We start from the raw sequence: 18,274 nt of genomic DNA, 5'->3' as shown, positions 1-18,274 counted from the left end.
GATACTTATTTATATTTGCTATTATTTTTAATAGGTACATAATTCCCAGGATAGTAACAAGATGGTAAGCTCCTCTTTTTGGTGACATTGATTAACTGATTGAATGAAATATGTATGATTTTACAATTCTAAGAGTCTGTCACCAATATTATACTAATTACTTATCAGTATTATACCGATTACTTGTTAAACAGACCAGAAGGACAGAATTATACTACTTTAAAAAAAAAAAAGAAAGAGAAAAAGAAAAGATACTGAATTAGTATTTTGTCCAGAGAAAAAGTCACATTATTTCAGAACAAGAGCCTCCTACTTTGAAACACAAATGTGCTAGATTTCAATGTTCTGTCGCTAAAGGTACTTCCCAAAAGACAGAGATATATACATAATGCCAAGTATAGGATAATGAATTAAAACAATTAGGATGAGCACCCTTGGAAAAGTTTCAGGAAGTCACTTAGTCCAACCTCCTGCCTCTAAGTCAATGAATGCAGTATGGATCCAAGATCCTGGAAACAGACCCGGTGAGAGCAGGTCTAGGACAACTCTTGGCAAGTTTGGTGCAATAAATGACCTCACAGAATATTAAAATATTCAAATAGTAACTTTTGTCCTTATCTTTATCCCTCCAATGTCCTCCAAATCCTACCCTTTACTTAATACCTCAGGCCAATTATTGTTTTTCCTGAAAAATTGCTAGGCTTTAGCAACCCACAGCATTTATAACATTTAACTTGGCAATTAATCAGCAGCTATTTGGTGCCATCTCTAATACTATTTAATTCAATTATTATATAAATCTTTGGTTTCAGAGTTCACGCCTGGGAACTTCTCTCACCATCCAGGCTAGAAAAGGACCAGGACCCAGGCCTAAGTATCTGTGTGCCTTAGCATGGTGTATACACAATAAGGACTTGAGAAATCTTTAATGATATGGTGAGTCACTAAAACAACATTTTTAAAAATCATACATTTATTTAGCTCCCACTCGGTGCCAGACAGTGTTCAAAGCAGTAGAGATTCCAAGTGTAGCAAATCTTGGTCCCTGCCCTGAAGTTCACGATCTCACCACAATCACAGAAAAGGAGGCAGAGAATCACTAAGTTGATAATCATGTGCACGTGCTTCTGGCTTACCATCAAAAATGTGTAAAGCTCACTGAAATCTGTTTAAGAAAGAGAGCTGACTTCGTAAACGGTCCTGCTGATCACCACCTTATAACCAGGAACAATGTCTTCCACCATCTCCCCATCTTTCCCAGTTTAAGCGTTTTCAAACAGGCCACTTTGTTTTCCTGACATACCTGAGGTCTCTGAAGGAAGTTCAGAAGGTTGACTACTGAACGGTTTCTTTTGCTCTAGTTCCTCTGACACAGAATCCTCATCTGTTGGCAAGTTGTGCTTTTGGCCCATGGCTGTGACTGCTTCTAAAGGTAAAAGTAAAAACCACACAGGTTTCAGAGAAGCACCATTTCAGCTACTTCTCCACCTTCCAGAAATTGGAAATGGACACAGTTTTTGAGGAATGAGGGACGCTCCTATTAGGGCAGGAGAGAAATGGAGTGGCAGTTGGAAGGGGGAGGAAAGGGGGAGTTGGGAGGGTTGGGTTTTTTTTTAAAAAGAAGGGAAAAATAACAAATGTTTTTACAGTGGTGGGAATGATCCAATGTAAAGGGGGAAAAACATGGTGCGAGGCAAGAAAAGAGAATGGCCAGGGCAATGTGTGTAAGTAGACAAGAGAAGACAGGATCTAGTGCAAGACAAAGATGCTGCCCCTCATGACTAGGAGCAGGGACTGTTTGCTGATGGCAACAGCAGGGAAGGCAGAGTCTATGGATAAAGATACAAGTAGTTAGGTAGACGAGTGAGTGGAAGTTTGTGAATGTTCTCTTTTATTGCTTCAATCATCTATAAGAAAAACAGGAAGATGAGCAGAGAACAAGGATGGAGAAGGTGTTGGCGGCTGGAGGAGGGCAAAGGTGAGAAAGAACTGTTCAGGGGAGCAGGAATGTGTTTAGACTTGCGAAGTACAGTGTGACTGTCTTTATTTTACCTGGCATGACGTTTGTCCCTTACCCTTCTGGAGGCTACACTCTTGTACACAAATACTGCAAGTAAGCATAAGCCCATACCTGCTGATATCATGAGAGGAGGCACAGCTGACTGTCCTTCATCCTGGAGAGATTCTAACTGGGAATCCTCACTTGTTTCTTCCTGTGTCCGTGCAGTTTCCATGTCCTTAACAGGAACTGGTGCCACCTCTGCTTCTGAGGATGCTGCAACATCCTTGGCTGGAGCCACATTGTTGGCCAGGGTCACCTCCGTTTGTAGGGGTAGAGCCACATTCTTGCCCAGGGCCATCTCTGTTTCTGGAGATGAAACCACGTCCTTGCCCAGGACCACCTCTGTTTCTTGAGGTGGAGCCACGTCCTTGCTGAGGGCCATCTCTACTTCTGGGGGTGGAGTCATGTCCTTGACTGGGGTGACTTCTGTTTCTGGAGGTGCAGCCATGTCCTTGACTAGGGCCACCTCTGTTTCTGGGGGTAGTACCATATCCCCAGTCAGGGCCACCTCTGTTTCTGAGGACAAGGCTACCTCCTTGGCTGAGGATATTTCTGTGGATGACACAACGTCCTCATCCAGTGGCACCTCTATTTCTGAAAGTGATGCTACACCCTTGGGTGGGGCCGCCTCTCGGTCTGTAGGTGGTACCATACCCTCAGCTGGGGCCAAATCCATTTTTACAGGTGGTGTCCTCTCTGCTTCTTTGAATAGTAGTATGTCCTTGGCTGGGGTTACCTCTGTTTCTGTGGGCAGTACCATGTCCTTGGCCAAAGACACATCTGTTTCTGTGGGCAATACATTGTCCTTAACTGGGGTTGCCTCTGTTTCTAGGGGTAGTACCACGTCCTTGACTAAGGCCATATCTGGTTCGATGGATGATTCCATGTCCTTGGCCAGGGCCACATCTGGTTCGGTAGGTGGTTCCGTGTCTTTAGCCAAGGCCACCTCTGTTTCTGTGGCTGGCGCCACATCCTTGGCCAGGACCATCTCTGATTCTCGAGATGGTGCCATGTTAGCAGCCTTCAGTCCCATCACCATTTCCATTGCTTTTGTTGGTGCTCTCTCTTCTGCTGATGCCATTTCTACCTCCTTAGCAGGCTCTAAGGGAAATAAATTGGACATTTAGGATCCATCATTGTCTGCTCATAGCTCTTCATTCAAAATTTACTTTCTTAGGGCACAAGAGTATCTAGCTTTTGTGACCATAACATCCTAAACATAACTAAAAAGCTGTCCACTTAATGCATTTGTGCCTACTCTTCGACAGTCCTAATACTTAGAAGAATAGAATACTGGCAGAACAAAGAGTGGAGGAGGAAAGGCAAAGGAGAGAAAAAAACACAGGTCCAAAAAAATCAACACAGGTACACAATTAGTGTCAGAAAGGGAACCTGTGGGACATCAAGAAAACCCCCCAGAGTTCTAAATCTGCCCTGAATTACAGAGGGATTGTCTTTGCCCACTGGCCCTAAGTGTTGTATTTCAACTACAACTTAATTCCTCCAGCTTTGAAATCAGTAATTTAAATTTAAAAACATCTGTGACAGTTGTGAAAATTTTACCTAACTATACTGCTGCACAAGGCTCAAAAATGTTTGATGCTTTATATTGATTATTGATACTGTAACTATTAAGTGATAAACAGGGATCCTAACAATGTACCTGCTATAGGCTGCAAAGGCTGTGTAATGGCCTCAGGGGAAATGAAGGATTCTGAATGTGGAGGGTTTGGAGCTTCCACAGGCCACCCCTGAGGAACAACAGCTGCAGGAGCAAATGTGTCACAGGGAAACACACCTAATATTGAAACACAAATACATTTTTCAGACTCAGTCAACACTGGGGAAAAAAGACATTTGATATTTAAAACCAGCTTTATATATTGCCATAAAGACATAGGCCAAAAGGACCAACAAGAAACAAAGCAAGAAAGTTTTAAAGTAAAAACCGCTGACATTCTCCAGGTTTTGGCTAATTGTTAGGCTGCTGCCCTGCTGATTGACACTGACTGGCCACCTTCTACAATGTTTTACAAAGATTCAAAAACACCAAAGAATAGGGAGGGTGGGAGGGAGACGCAAGAGGGAGGAGATATGGGGATATATGTATTTGTATAGCTGATTCACTTTGTTATAAAGCAGAAACTAACACACCATTGTAAAGCAATTATACTCCAATAAAGATATTAAAAAAATAAATAAATAAAAAATAGCAAAGGACGAGCTCTTGCTCCTACATCACAACCAACAGAACGCAACATACAGTAAGGGACAGTGAATCAATTCCTCATCTGTACAGTGAGATTAACATACAACCCTTTCCAACATTAGAAGACACTTTTGTGAAAATGCTTTGTAAATTATTAAGAACTAGACAGATGTAAAAGCATTATTATTATGCTGTCCTCTGCCAGACCTAATATCACATGGGATTTAGTATCGCCTGGTCCTTGCCATCAAGATTATTCCAATTTAGCTAGAGAGGCAAGATAGACATATATCAAATAAAGTAAACTGTGTAGTATGGACTAAATGCTATAAGAATTTCAAAAGAACCATGAGACCAGCACAGTCACAGAAGGCTTCAGAGGAGAAGCAAGAGCAGGAAGAGAGGGGAGAGTAGTCAATTTCAAGGATGGAGAGCTCACTGAGCAAAGAAAAGAACGAGGATGCCAACAGGACAAGAATGTTTCTGGGACTATGAGATTAGTCTGATTCAAACAGATCTTGTATACCAGAGAGGGAAAATGGGATTAGAACAAACAGTAGAAGAAAAAATCCAGAAAACCAGAGAATTTAGAGAAAAAAAGTGTGTGTGGGGGAGCTGTCTTAAGGTCTTAATCATAAAAATGAGACATGAATACAGAACAGGGAGTCAGATGATCAGGTATATTCAGAATTAATTTTAAAGGAGAGCAGGAAATCTGATAGGCGACCACTGAGGTGGTCTAGGTATGAAGTGATAGGGGCTTGCATAGCGTAAAGCAGAGGGAGCAGAAAGGAAGAGAAGAAAGATGCTGTAAAGAAAGAAGTCAATGCAACTAAGTGACTGCCTAGGTAGTGAGCTGAAAAAACAGGAGTCAAAGCCAAAATCAAATCAGGAGACTAGATGGATTGCATCAAAGTCAACTCATTTAACATCCTTCTTGCAAGAGATCATCAGGCCAAAGAAAAGCATAAGTGAAACATACAACTACTAGCCAGGATCTTTACAAATACAAAATTATAAGCATTATTTGAAGTGGGACTTACTGATGATGGGTACTGAAGGAAACCAGAACATGTTACCCCAAAATATGCCCCTTTGACATAAAAATTTTGAGCTGAAGGCAATTAAGCAAACAACAAATTGAGAAAAAGCTCCTCCCTTTCTGCCTGAAGGCAGGATATAAATTTTCCTTTCACTGGCAAGAGACACTTATCAGGCCAAAGAGGGCACCAAAAGAATATGCAAACAAACCTGACTCCATTAGTTCCCTCTCATATACTTACCTTCCCGAAGTATGACTCTTGGAAGTGTAAAACTGCTTTCCTTTATCCTGTCATTTCTCTACAAATTTAATATTCTTTGTTGAGGATGCTACACAAACTGAATTTCTTTCTTTTTTAAAATAAATTTATTTATTTTGTTTTTTTGTTTATATATTTTTGACTGTGTTGGGTCTTCGTTGCTGCACGCGGACTTTCTCTAGTTGCAGCGAGCAGGGGCTACTCTTTGTTGAGGTGCGCCGGTTTTCCTTGCGAAGCATGAGCTCTAGGCACATGGGCTTCGGTAGTTCTGCCACGCGGGCTCAGTAGTTGTGGCTCACAGGCTCTAGAGCGCAGGGTCAGTGATTGTGGTGCAAGGGCTTAGCTGCTCTGCAGCATGTGGGGTCTTCCCAGACCAGGGCTTGAACCCATGTGCCCTGCATTGGCAGGTGGATTCTCAACCACTGTGCCACCAGGGAAGTCCCAAACTGAATTTCTAAGCTACACCTTTGAGTTACTTTCCTCCCATGTGATGTATGTTGCATGCGTTAATAAACTATTTGTTTTTTTCTTATTAACCTGTCTATAGAGTCTCAACTGAACACCAAAGATGGGTAGAAGTAAAGTTTTGCCTGCCCTACAGTACCTTGGCCACATTCATGTTAAGTTATACAAAACCAGGAATAAGTAAACTACTAATTGATAACTAAGATCTGTTTAACGTTTAGTTTACCATGTACCAGAAACTATGCGAAGTACTTTTACATAAATTTTATTTCATCAACACCACATCTTTAAGGTAAGAACAAGTGGTGGCCCCATTTTATAAAGAAACCAAAGTTTAGGGAGGACATAACTTGCAGAAGGCCATGAACTAATAAAAATGTGGAGACAGAACCTGGCCCTAGGATATAGGATTCAAGATCCCATGAGAGGAGGTGAGCTGAACCTGAGCAGCCCAACTATGAATTCTCTGTGACTAATCTAGAAGGAGCCTTGTCAGAGCCAGAGCCCCTAAACATGACTTTGCCTAGTGATTCACTTCAAAGGTGATGGGTGAAAAGCCAAATTAATTGATGGAGTTAAGAAATAAATCCAGCTGGAGAAGTCATACCATAACTGTCTTTCAGGGGATCATTTTGTTCTGCAGATGCTGAAGCACTGGTTGTTCCACTGGGGAGAAAGAGCAAATCTTCCAGGCTGTCATCATGGTGCATCTTAAAGGGATCTGGAATAAAGAAGGAATTTAAAACTCATTCCCATTGAACACAACTAGAAAGATTATCATTCTTTTTTATCCTCTGATGAATACTGATTAGCTACATGTGTGTCGTCAACAGTGAGTTAAATATGTTGAGATAATATGTGACTGAATGTGGTAGGGAATCAAATATTCATTAATTCACTTGAGACAAGTTAAAAATACATAATCTCATATTCTCTAAGATTTAATTATCTAAATCAGACAGCCAACAAATACATAAAACTAAAACTACAACTAATGCTCGAGTCTATAATATATTAGGAGGTGAGAGTACAAATATAAACTTTCAATATGTATTTACAGAGCAGACATTCATTTTAGGTTATTAAAAAAAACACACACACACACAGAACAAGTAAAAGAGACATTTTCACCTCCTGTGGAGAGCATGAAGAAAACTGCATTTCAAAAGCTGTCTGAATGAGACAAGGTGAACTGCTGGTACCTGGAAAGAATGAACTCTAGACTCAGGAGTTGGCATGAGTAAAGGCACTGAAAACATCAGGTAAACTCTGCACCTTCTTACATGAAAAAAGAGCAAAGCCATTTAGGCCAAGCAAGAATTCTGCTCTCCAAGGAGGCCATCTCGAAATGCAACACACATCTGAATTAGCCTAAAAGTTTATAAAAACACACTGCTGGGCCCTAAGAATGTGCATTTCTAACTCGTTTCTCAGGGAATGCTAATTCCCTTTAGGCACTTCCATTGTCAGAGGCAGCTGCACTGAAGTCCAGGCTTTAAGTGAATGTTCATTCCCGTGGCTCTGAAGCAGCTGACCCTCCCTCTTATAGTAAGGGATTTCAGGCTTAGGGGAGAGCACGGCACTGCAGAATATGAACGAGCAGAAAGGAAACTGAGAAACTGCTGGGGCTGGAGGAGGCCCCAGTGCTGCTGCTTCAGAACAGCAGAGGAGCTAGAATCTAGACAGATTAGAAAGCTTCATTCTCCCCAGTCTTAACTTGGTTTGGGGTACCTGCTGCTTGCTCTGCCTCTCACACTTCCACTGAAGGAAAACAGGACACTTAAACCAGCAATGAGAATAACTGTTGTATGGTTCGCACATTAGGAGGGGAAGAATGCTAAATCACATGTAAAAATCAAAGATTTCTACAAAGTTCTGTCATTTATTCATTACTATTTTACTAGGTGCATATGATATGGCAGACCCTGTGTGTTCTAAAAACCCAAAGATGTATAAATCAGGGTTGAAAACATTTAGGAGATGGATATACTTTAGTTCAAGTCAAGGAAGGTCTTCACTTGAAAAATATTTAAGCTGAGCACTAAAGAACTGAGTGGTTGCGGGACAGAGGAAGACCTTTTCTTTCTCTACCTACATACATTCCCTCTCTTAGTGATCTCATCCAGTCTCACAGTTTAAAATTCCATCTATAAGATGATGACACTCAAATTTGTATCTCCAGTCATCTCAACCTCTCCCTTTATTTCCTGACTTCTGTATCAAACTGCCAACACTTAATGTATAAAATAAAGCCAAAATGTAATCTGTTTCCCAAATCACTCCTCCTACAGTCTTCCCATCTCTGATGGCATTCTATCTTTTTGGTCCAAAACCCTGGAGTCATCCTTGGTTTCTCTCTTTCATACACCACATCCAAGTCGTCAGGAAATCCAGCTGACTTGACCTTGAAAATGTCCCCCAGTGGGCTTCCCTGGTGGCGCAGTGGATAAGAATCTGCCTGCCAATGCAGGGGACACAGGTTCGAGCCTTGGTCCAGGAAGATCCTACATGCCGCGGAGCAACTAAGCCCGAGCACCACAACTGCTGAGCCTGGGCTCTAGAGCCCACGAGCCACAACTACTGAGCCCGCATGCCACAACTACTGAAGCCTGAGCTCCGCAACGAGAAGCCACCACAATGAGAAGCCTGCACACCGCAACGAGGAGTAGCCCCCGCTCACCGCAACTAGAGAAAGCCCGTGTGCGGCAACAAAGACCCAACACAGCCAAAAAATAAATAAATAAAATGAAAAAAAAATGTCTCCCAGAATCTATTTCTTCCCCACCTCCACTACAGTTTCTCACAAGGCTGCAGTGAAGGTACTGCCCAGGGCTGTGATCATTTGGAGACTTGACTGGGGCTGGAGAACCTGCCTACATGATGATGGCTTACTCACATGGCTGTTAACTGGAGGCTTCTGTTCCTCCCCACGTGTGCCTCTCCACAGCAGCAGCTATCGCCAGGGTGAGTAAACCCAGTGTGACCAAGACAGAAACTGTAGTGTCTTTTGTAATCTAATCTTAGAAATGGCATACCATTATTTCTGCCATCTATTCTATTGGTCACATAGCCCAAGCATGGTACGATGTGGAAGGTGACTACACAAGGGTGTGAATACTAGGAGGTGGGGATCACTGGAGCCATCGCCCTGAATCAGTAATTAAAAACTACTCACAAAGAAACGCCCTGGCTGAGATGGCTTCCCTGATGAAATCTACCAAATATTTAAAGAAGAATGAAAATCAATTCTTCACAAACACTTCCAAAAATATTAAAGAGAGGAGGATACTTCCCAACTCATTGTATGACACTAATATAAAACTAGACAAAGACATCTCAAGAAAGGAAAACTACTGACCAGTATCTTTTCTGAACATGGATGCAAAAGTCCTCAACAAATATTTACATATGTGCCAGCATATAAAACTCATTATATACCATGACCAAATGGGATCCATCTCAGGAATGCAACATTGGTTTAACATCCAAAAATCAATTAATGGAATACATACATAACAACAGAATTAAAAAAATAAAACCACATGATCATCAATAGATGCAGAAAAATCACTTGGCAAAACCCAACACCCTTTCACGATAAATCAAACACTCAACAAATTAGGAATAGAAGGCATTTTCCTTAATCTGATAAATGACATCAACAAAAACCGCACAGCTAAGACCATGCTTAATGGTAAAAGACTGGATGCTTTCCCTAACTAAGACCAGGAACAAACAAGGAAGTCTGCTCTTGCCACTTCTATTTAACATTGTACTGAAGGTTCTAGTCAGGACAATTAAGCAAGGACAAGAAATAAAAGGCAGCCTGATTAGAAAGGAAGAAGTAAAACTTTATTGTAGAGGACATGATCTTATACGCAGAAAATCCTACGGAATCAACTAAAAAACTATTAGAACTAATGAGTTCAGCAAGGTTGGAAGATACAAGATCAATATACAAAAACCAATTCAGATTCAGAAAAATCTGAAAATGAAAGAAAACAATTCCATTCATAAGAATAAAGAACAATAAAATATTAGGAATAAATTTTACAAAAGGGAGTATAAAACTTACACTCTGAAAACTACCAAAATATTGCTGAAAGAAGTAAGGTATAAACACATGGAAAAACATTCTAAGTTTAAGGATTGGAAGACTTAATATTGTTGAGATGGCAAAACTCCCCAAATTGATCTACAGATTTAACACAATTCCTACCAAAAATCCCAGCCGATTTCTTTTTCTTTTAATTAATTAATTAATTTATTTATTTTTGGCTGCATTAGGTCTTCGTTGTTGCCTGCGGTTTTTCTCTAGTTGCGGCAAGCGGGGTCTACTCTTTGCAGTGGTGCAGAGGCTTCTCATTGCGGTGGCTTCTCTTTTGCAGAGCACAGGCTTTAGGTGTGTGGGCTTCAGTAGTTGTGGCATGAGGGCTCAGTAGTTGTGGCTCGCGGGCTCCAGAGCGCAGGCTCAGTAGTTGCGGTGCACAGGCTTAGTAGCTCCATGGCATGTGGGATCTTCCCAGACCAGGGATCGAACCCATGTCCCCTGAATTGCCAGACAGATTCTTAACCACTGCGCCACAGGGAAGTCCCCCAGCTGATTTCTTTATAGAAATTCACAAGCTGACTCTAAAATTAATATGGAATTCCAAAGGATACAAAATAGCCAAAACAATCATCAAAAAGAAGACCAGGGCTTCCCTGGTGGCTCAGTGGTTGAGAGTCCACCTGCCGACGCAGGGGACATGGGTTCGTGCCCCGGTCGGGGAAGATCCCACATGCCGCGGAGTGGCTGGGCCTGTGAGCCATGGCCGCTAAGCCTGCGCGTCTGGAGCCCGTGCTCCGCAACGGGAGAGGCCACAACAATGAGAGGCCCGCGTACCGCAAAAAAAAAAAAAAGAAGACCAAAGTAGGTAGACTCATACTACTCAATTGCAAAACTTACCACAAAGCAACAGTAACCATGACAGTGTAGTACTGGCATAAGGACAGACATACAGAACAATGGAACAGAACTAAGAGCTGAGAAACAAAACTGTATATCTATGGTCAACAAATTTTCAACAAGGGTGCCAAGACAATTCAATGGGGAAAGAATAGACTTTTCAAAAAATGGAGCTGGGACAACTGGATATCCACATGAAGAACAATGAATCTGGACCCCTACACCTTTCACCATACACAAAAATTAACCCACAGTGGATCAAAGACCTCAATATAAGAGCTAAAACTATATAAAATTTTTAGAAGAAAACATAAGGATAAATCTTCATGACCTCAGATTTGGCGATGGAGCCTTAGATATGACACCAAACCTTGAGCAACAAAAGAAAAACTAGATAAAGTGGACATCATCAAAATTAAAAACTGGGCTTCCCTGCTGGCACAGTGGTTGAGAATCCGCCTGCCGATGCAGGGGACATGGGTTGGAGCCCTGGTCCGGGAGGATCCCACGTCCCGCGGAGCAGCTGAGCCCATGTGCCACAACTACTGAGCCCATGTGCCACACCTACTGAGGCCCATGCGCCTGGAGCCCATGCGCCTGGAGCCCATGCTCTGCAACGGGAGAAGCCACCGCAATGAAAGGCCTGCGTACCGCAGTGAGGCGCAGCCCCTGCTTGCCGCAGCTGGAGAAGGCCCATGTGCAGCAACAAAGACCCAACGCAGCCAAAAATAAATAAATTTAATTAATTAATTATTAAAAACTTTTGTGCTCCACGGACACTACCAAGAAAACCAGAAGATAACCCACAAATTGGGAGAAAATAGTTGCAAATCATAAATCTGATAAGCGTCTAATATGTGAAATATAAAGAATTCTTACAGCACAACAAAAAGATCAACCAATTAGAAAATGGTCAAAGGATCTGAATACACATTTCTCCAAGGAAGATATACAAATAGCCAATAAGCACATGAAAAGATAAAAAGATAATCAACATCATCAGCCATTAGGAAAATGCAAATCAAAATCACCACAAGATACCATTTCACACCCATTAGGTTACTATAATTGTTTAAAAAGGGAAAACAAGTGTTGTCAAGGATCTAGTGATTACAAACCTCATAGGTTACTGGTGGGAATATAAAATGTTGCAGTTGCTTTGGAAAACAGCTTGGCAATTCCACAAATGATTAAACAGAGTTACCATATGATCAGCAATTCCAATCCAGGTTACATTCCTTCATCTACACAAAATCTTGTACACGAATGCTTTAGAAAGCATTATTTACAATAGTTGGGGAAAAAAAGGGGGAGACCAACCCAAATGTCCATCAACTGATGAATAAACAAAATGCAGTGTATCCATACAAAATATTACATGCCCATTTAAAGAATGAAGTTCTAATCCATGCCAAAAAATGCATGTACCTTGAAAACACTGGGCCAAATGAAAAAAGCCAGCCACAAAAGACCACATATTAACATGATGATTCCATTCATACGAAATGTCCTGAATAGGTAAATTTATAGAGACAGAAAGTAGATTTAGTGGTTGCTTAGGGCTGGGGTGGATAAGGAGATGGGAGTGAAATCTAAGGAATACTGAGTTTCTTTATGAGGTGACAAAAAATATTCTAAAATGGACTCTGGTGATGGCTGTACATATATGTAAATATAATAAAATCCACTCAATTGTACATTTTAAATGGGTGAATTGTATGGTATGTGAATTACATCTCATTAAAGCTTTCTTCAAAAATTATGTATATCTGGGACAGCTAATGACTGGAGAGTGGTACAGAACATCAAGTACTAGAACATCTGGAACCAGTTATGGGCACCTTTTAAGTTAGATAGCAAAAAAGAAACCATATATAAGTGGAAACAAATAACTTGAGCTCTCAACCTCATTAACTCTGACATGGAGGTATCAACTACTGCTTTGAGGTGCTTCTGCAGTCCATCCCTCCCACCACTTCCAACTCTAGGCAACTACAGATAGGCTTTTTTTTGTCTCTATAAATTAGTTAGAATTTTATACAAATTGGGTATAAGTTTTAGTTTTCTTTTTTTTGTCAAATGAGGATAATATATACTTGGCAGAGTTAGGTAAGAAACGCAGATAATATGTATACTGAGGCTCTAGTACTGTGCCTGGCACAAAATAGGCATTTGACAAATGGTGCTATTAGTACTATAATAATTCCTTTTGGAAGAACTAAGGTTCTAAGGTACTATTGATCATTTAGTCCTCAATGAATATGAATTTCAGCTTTTTACTCAAAACAGGTTTTGAAGGGGAGAAAACAAAGGGGTACCTGCCTCAGAAGAAGGGATAAATAGAAAGGAGAAAGGGTCAACTAAATGTTCAGGGGAAATAATTATACCTTGGTTGTGCTTTACAAGCCATATTTAGGCTGAAATGTTTTATCTCATTTACTGGTGGGAATATAAAATGTTGCAGTTGCTTTGGAAAACAGCTTAAATAGTGGTGATTGTGGCTTTTCCATGTTTATGTCATAGTTCACATTCAGCAGTCACAAGCAAGCCTTGCACTTACCAGTCTGGATAGGATTCACCACTTGCTCGGGTTCAAAGCAAAAGTTTGTATTTTCTGGCCAGTTCTGGCTGTTCTGATATCCCTGGTAGGCCATTTTCTCTTCAAGGAATTCAGTTGGAGACCCTTCAAATAGAAACAGGAAACAAAAGTTATAAGGTACCACTATTGACATCTGATTATTTTTGGCTTTTGTAAATAATGCTGCTATGAACATTCAAGTACAGGTTTTTGTGTGGACATACGTTTTCAATTCTATTGGGTATATATGCTCAGCAGTTGAACTGCTAGGTGATACAGCAATTCTACGTTTAACATTTTGAGGATCTGCCAAACTTTTCCATAAATGTATATAAATGGCTGTACCAGTTTATAATCTCACCAGTAATGTCTGAGGGTTTCAATTTCTCCACATCTTCACCAACACCTGCTATTATCTTTTTTTATTTTAGCCATTCTAGATATGGGTGTGAAGTGGTACCTCATCATGGTTTTGATTTGCATTTCCCTGATGACTAATGATGTTATGTATTATTTCATGTGCTTATCTAAGGTCACTTTTATGTTTTTCTTCCCCAAAGAAAGGTTTATTCAAATAATTTACCCAATTTTAAATTAAGCTACTTGGTTTTTTCATTATTGAAATGTAAGATTCACTTTCTTGATGATGTCCTTGGAACACAAAAGTTCTTAATTTCAATGAAGTCCAGTTTATGTACTTTTTCGGTCATCTGTGCTTTCAGTGTCGTATCTAAGAAACCACTGACTAATCTAAGGTTACAAAGATTTATGCCCATGTTTTCTTGTAAGAGTCTTATAGTTTTACCTCTTACATATACGTATGTGATCCATGTTGGGTTAATTTTTTATATGGTGTTAGGTAGGGGTCTTAACTTCACTCCTTTGCATACAGCTATCCAGTTTCCCCAGCACCATTTCTTGAAAAGACTGTGCTTCCCCCATTAACTTATCTTGGCACCCTTGCTGAAAAATGTAAGAGTTTACATCTAGACTTTGACAGTTTCTTAAAATGTTAAACTTAGACTTATCACATGACCCAGCAATTCCACTCCTAGGTGTCTACCCGAGAGAAATGAAAACAAATATCTATACAAAGACAATATATGAATGTTCACAGCCATGTTATTCATAATAGCTAAAGACTGGAAACAAACCCCAAATTCATCAACTGAATGAACTGATGAATGGATAAACAAAATGTGGTACATATATTGGAATACTGTTCAGCTGTAAACGGGAATGAAATACTGATAAACACCTCAACATAGATGGATGAACTTTACAAGCATTAATAAGCTAAGTGAGAAAAGCATGACATGAAAGACTATATGCTGTATGATTCTGTTTATATGAGTTTTTTAGAAAAGATGACTATAAAGATAAGAAGCAAATCATTGGTTGCCTAGACTGTAAATAGAGATGGGGATTGAGTGTACATGGACTCAAGATAACTTTAAGGGTGGTAAAAAAAATTTCTGAAAAATGGATTGTGGTGATGAATGCACAACTCTGTAAATTTACAATGGGTGAATTTTATAGTATGTAAATTATATCTCAATAAAGTGGTTAAAAAAAAAATCTAGGACTCCCAGGTATGTGCCTTTAGTATATACTTCCCTTGTTGGGGGCTATGAATTTTTGTGGAGAAGGGTATGGAAGTGAGTGAGGAAAGAAGTTTTGAAAGGCTGAATAGCTACAGTACGAACACGGTTGAAGTTTCCCTACTGCCCTGCTTCTGGAAAAAAGACTAGGACTTTAAAAAGATGTACCTGGGAAAAGGAGAAGGCTCAACCACAGGGTACTTCAAAAAGATCCAGATACCTGCTGCTAATCTCAAGACAAACTTCGAGGGTAAGTGGCAGAACTGTCCCTCCTTTATTACTAGCTAACTCATCAGGTTGCCTTGAGGTACAAATTTTCTCCTTCATGATTGTCCTTTATTTTCATGTTTCATAGAATCACCTAAATCTAATTTCAACTACCTGAAGCATTTGAGGAAAGAGGAGGAAGAGGAATGAAACAAAAAATTTATCCTAGATTACATTCCCTGAAATGTTCCTTCAGGAACACATCCCAAGAGAATGTTAGATATCTGAGGCCATTTTTTTTTCTCTAAACATTTTTACTTAAGCATAATAAATCTGTGGACTTTAAGTTATCTTCCATGCCTGCAAGAATGGAAGGGGGATAATATACTGTATTTTTACTTAAGATATTTCAATTATAATTGTATAATTAAAACTCTTCTTATATAAGTGAAATGCCTAATCTCTGAGAAACTTATCTGCTGAAGGTAGACTGTACATGACAAAGCCTCCCAAGTTCTACCTGTCAAAGAGAGCCTCTAGCAGTTGTTCTTCTCTGAACGTTCCAGGCCTCCAGACCTGCACACAACTAAGAAACTTCTGCTATAAGTTATAAGAGAAGGAAGCAAATCAATTCTTCAGGAGAGACTTTTTCTAAAATTCAGGCAGTATCTGTCATGAATATCTTTTTAAGATGGAAACTGATCATCATAATCATCTTTCATCAATAACAGTTTACAATGGATGTAGAGGATGTTCCACACATAGCTATTCCCTAGGTCAACTATCAATAAATGACAAAGGTACAGAAGTAAATACACCATTAGTTATGGTACAACCTGGGGACAGGGATTAGAGAAAAACTCAGCAATACAGCTCAGCTATGGCATCTACTACCAGAAGGGAATTAAAACATCCTGCAATGTGGCCCTGGCAAACTCATGTCTAAGACCTCCAGAGGCTGAAATGCAACCTCTCCATCCCCTCAAAGCACTCCCTCCCTCCCCCTTTTGGTCTCTCTCCAGGATTCTTTCTCTTTTCTGTCCCTCCTTTGGCTTTAAGAGAGCCAACTTTAAATGGCATTTCAACACAAGGAAGTTCTCCAGAGCTGACTATAGTCCAACTGGGTTAACTGTGTGATTTAATATTCTGTAGTAGCTTATATGTAATCATCATTATTTCAGCAGATATATAGGGCCAGTTTGATATCTGCCACATTCTGATTTTTAGATGGTGCTGGAGAAAAAGTCGCAAGGCTGACGGAAACAAAAGACAAAATCCTCAGGAGAGCAATAAGACAGCAAGAACGAATCAACTGGTGATTACGCAGCTCTGAATTAACAGCACCAAGAAATATGAAATATTCAAAAAAAACAGAGATTGAGGTTCTTCACTTCAGTTTTCCCCAGGCAAACTTCCCACCTTTTCAATACTTTTTGTTTTTGTTTTGTTTTTTGCAGTACGCGGGCCTCTCACTGTTGTGGCCTCTCCCGTTGCGGAGCACGGGCTCCGGATGCGCAGGCTCAGCGGCCATGGCTCACGGGCCCAGCTGCTCCATGGCATGTGGGATCTTCCCGGACCCGGGCACGAACCCGTGTCCCCTGCATCGGCAGGCGGACTCTCAACCACTGTGCCACCAGGGAAGCCCTCAATACTTTTTGATCTCTTTCCCTATCTGCTGTACACTGCTGGTGTACATGATTTGGGTTATTTATAGGGAGTTCAAAAAAAGAAATAGAAAAACAAGAAGCACCAATAAGAATTATTTTACTCTGAATTATTACTTGACAGATAGATTTCTTATAAACAGTATTAGTGGTCATAATTTGCATATTACTAACAAAAAAAACCAAATCTGTGACCGCTTCTATTTCATGTCCTTGGCTCTTTCCAAATCTGTCCCCCATCCCCTGCCCCAGCGGCAACCTTAGAATTTTAGAGAAGAAGGCACCTAGGAGATCACCCAGTCCAAGCCCCTGAAGTTTAAACCATATCTCATTCAATTATCTATTTAAGCACCTGCTATGTGCCAGTCACTGTTCTAGGTATTAGTGATACAGCAGCAAACCAAATGGTGAAAAGTCCTGCTCTCACGGACACTGATCACTATCATCACCATTACACTGTACTTGGGCACTATGAAAACCGAGCAGCAAGTATTAGTCTAGCTGAGGGTTTAAGATATACCCAACAATGCAAATCTCTGCAAGCCTCAGTTTTCACATCTGGTACCTGCCTTACTTACTTCATAAGGCTGAGGGAGGATATGTGAAAGTGCTTAGAAAACTATGAAGAACATGATAGTCCCACAACTATAATGGGTCACATAGGATAAGTGTCTACAATAACACGTACTAAGTGCTGCTACCGGAGTTTAAAGGTCACATAATATGGTCACGGGATGATCTGGAATATCTTCCACAGGAGATTAGAATTTAACTGGATCTGGAAGGATAGTCAGGAGGATATAATTAAATGGAGCTGGGAGACTGAGAAAGAGACAAAGTGGAGAAGATATCCAGCAGAGGAAAATATGAGTTAAGACCACGGGCAAGAACGGGAAAGTAAGGAGCACACCAATTTAGCTGGAACACACTTACTGGGGGCAGCAGTTCTCCATAGAGGGTAGCTAGAGAATAGCTAGGGTGTCAAAGGCCAAACAGAGTGGCATCCAAGAGTTGTCTGCCTGTATCCCATCTAAAGGGAACCACCCCAGTCCCTTCAAGGTGATCCTGGTATGGCTGTCCATCGTGGTACTTTGCTTTCCTGGCCAAACGAGTATACTTGTAATTCAGGCAGACCCGAAGTCCTTTGGGGAAATCTGATATACAGACATTTTAGAACTTGAGCCATAAGGCTACACTACACCTGGGCTGCCAGTAATCATTCTTCCCACCTTGAATCTG

The 18,274-nt window shown here is 40.6% G+C and overlaps 1 protein-coding gene across 11 annotated transcripts in view; it reads right to left on the bottom strand.

Moving 5' to 3' along the window:
• Positions 1-18,274, bottom strand: part of MAP4 (microtubule associated protein 4) — a 167,897-nt gene that overhangs the window by 43,705 nt on the left and 105,918 nt on the right. For 10 of the 11 annotated variants that reach the window (XM_060307198.2, XM_060307203.2, XM_060307197.2 and 7 more), the window contains exons 4-8: positions 13,546-13,668; positions 6,645-6,758; positions 3,726-3,860; positions 2,132-3,163; positions 1,304-1,426 (exon numbers count right to left, since the gene is read on the bottom strand). In XM_060307198.2, coding sequence (XP_060163181.1) covers positions 1,304-1,426; positions 2,132-3,163; positions 3,726-3,860; positions 6,645-6,758; positions 13,546-13,668 — 1,527 coding nt within the window. The remainder of the gene's footprint in view (positions 1-1,303; positions 1,427-2,131; positions 3,164-3,725; positions 3,861-6,644; positions 6,759-13,545; positions 13,669-18,274) is intronic. The other variant, XM_060307196.2, reaches the window with a different exon arrangement.

This window comes from Globicephala melas, chromosome 11 (genome assembly GCF_963455315.2).
Source record: "Globicephala melas chromosome 11, mGloMel1.2, whole genome shotgun sequence".
Taxonomy (NCBI): domain Eukaryota; kingdom Metazoa; phylum Chordata; class Mammalia; order Artiodactyla; family Delphinidae; genus Globicephala; species Globicephala melas.
This window is presented reverse-complemented; position numbering and strand designations above follow the sequence as displayed.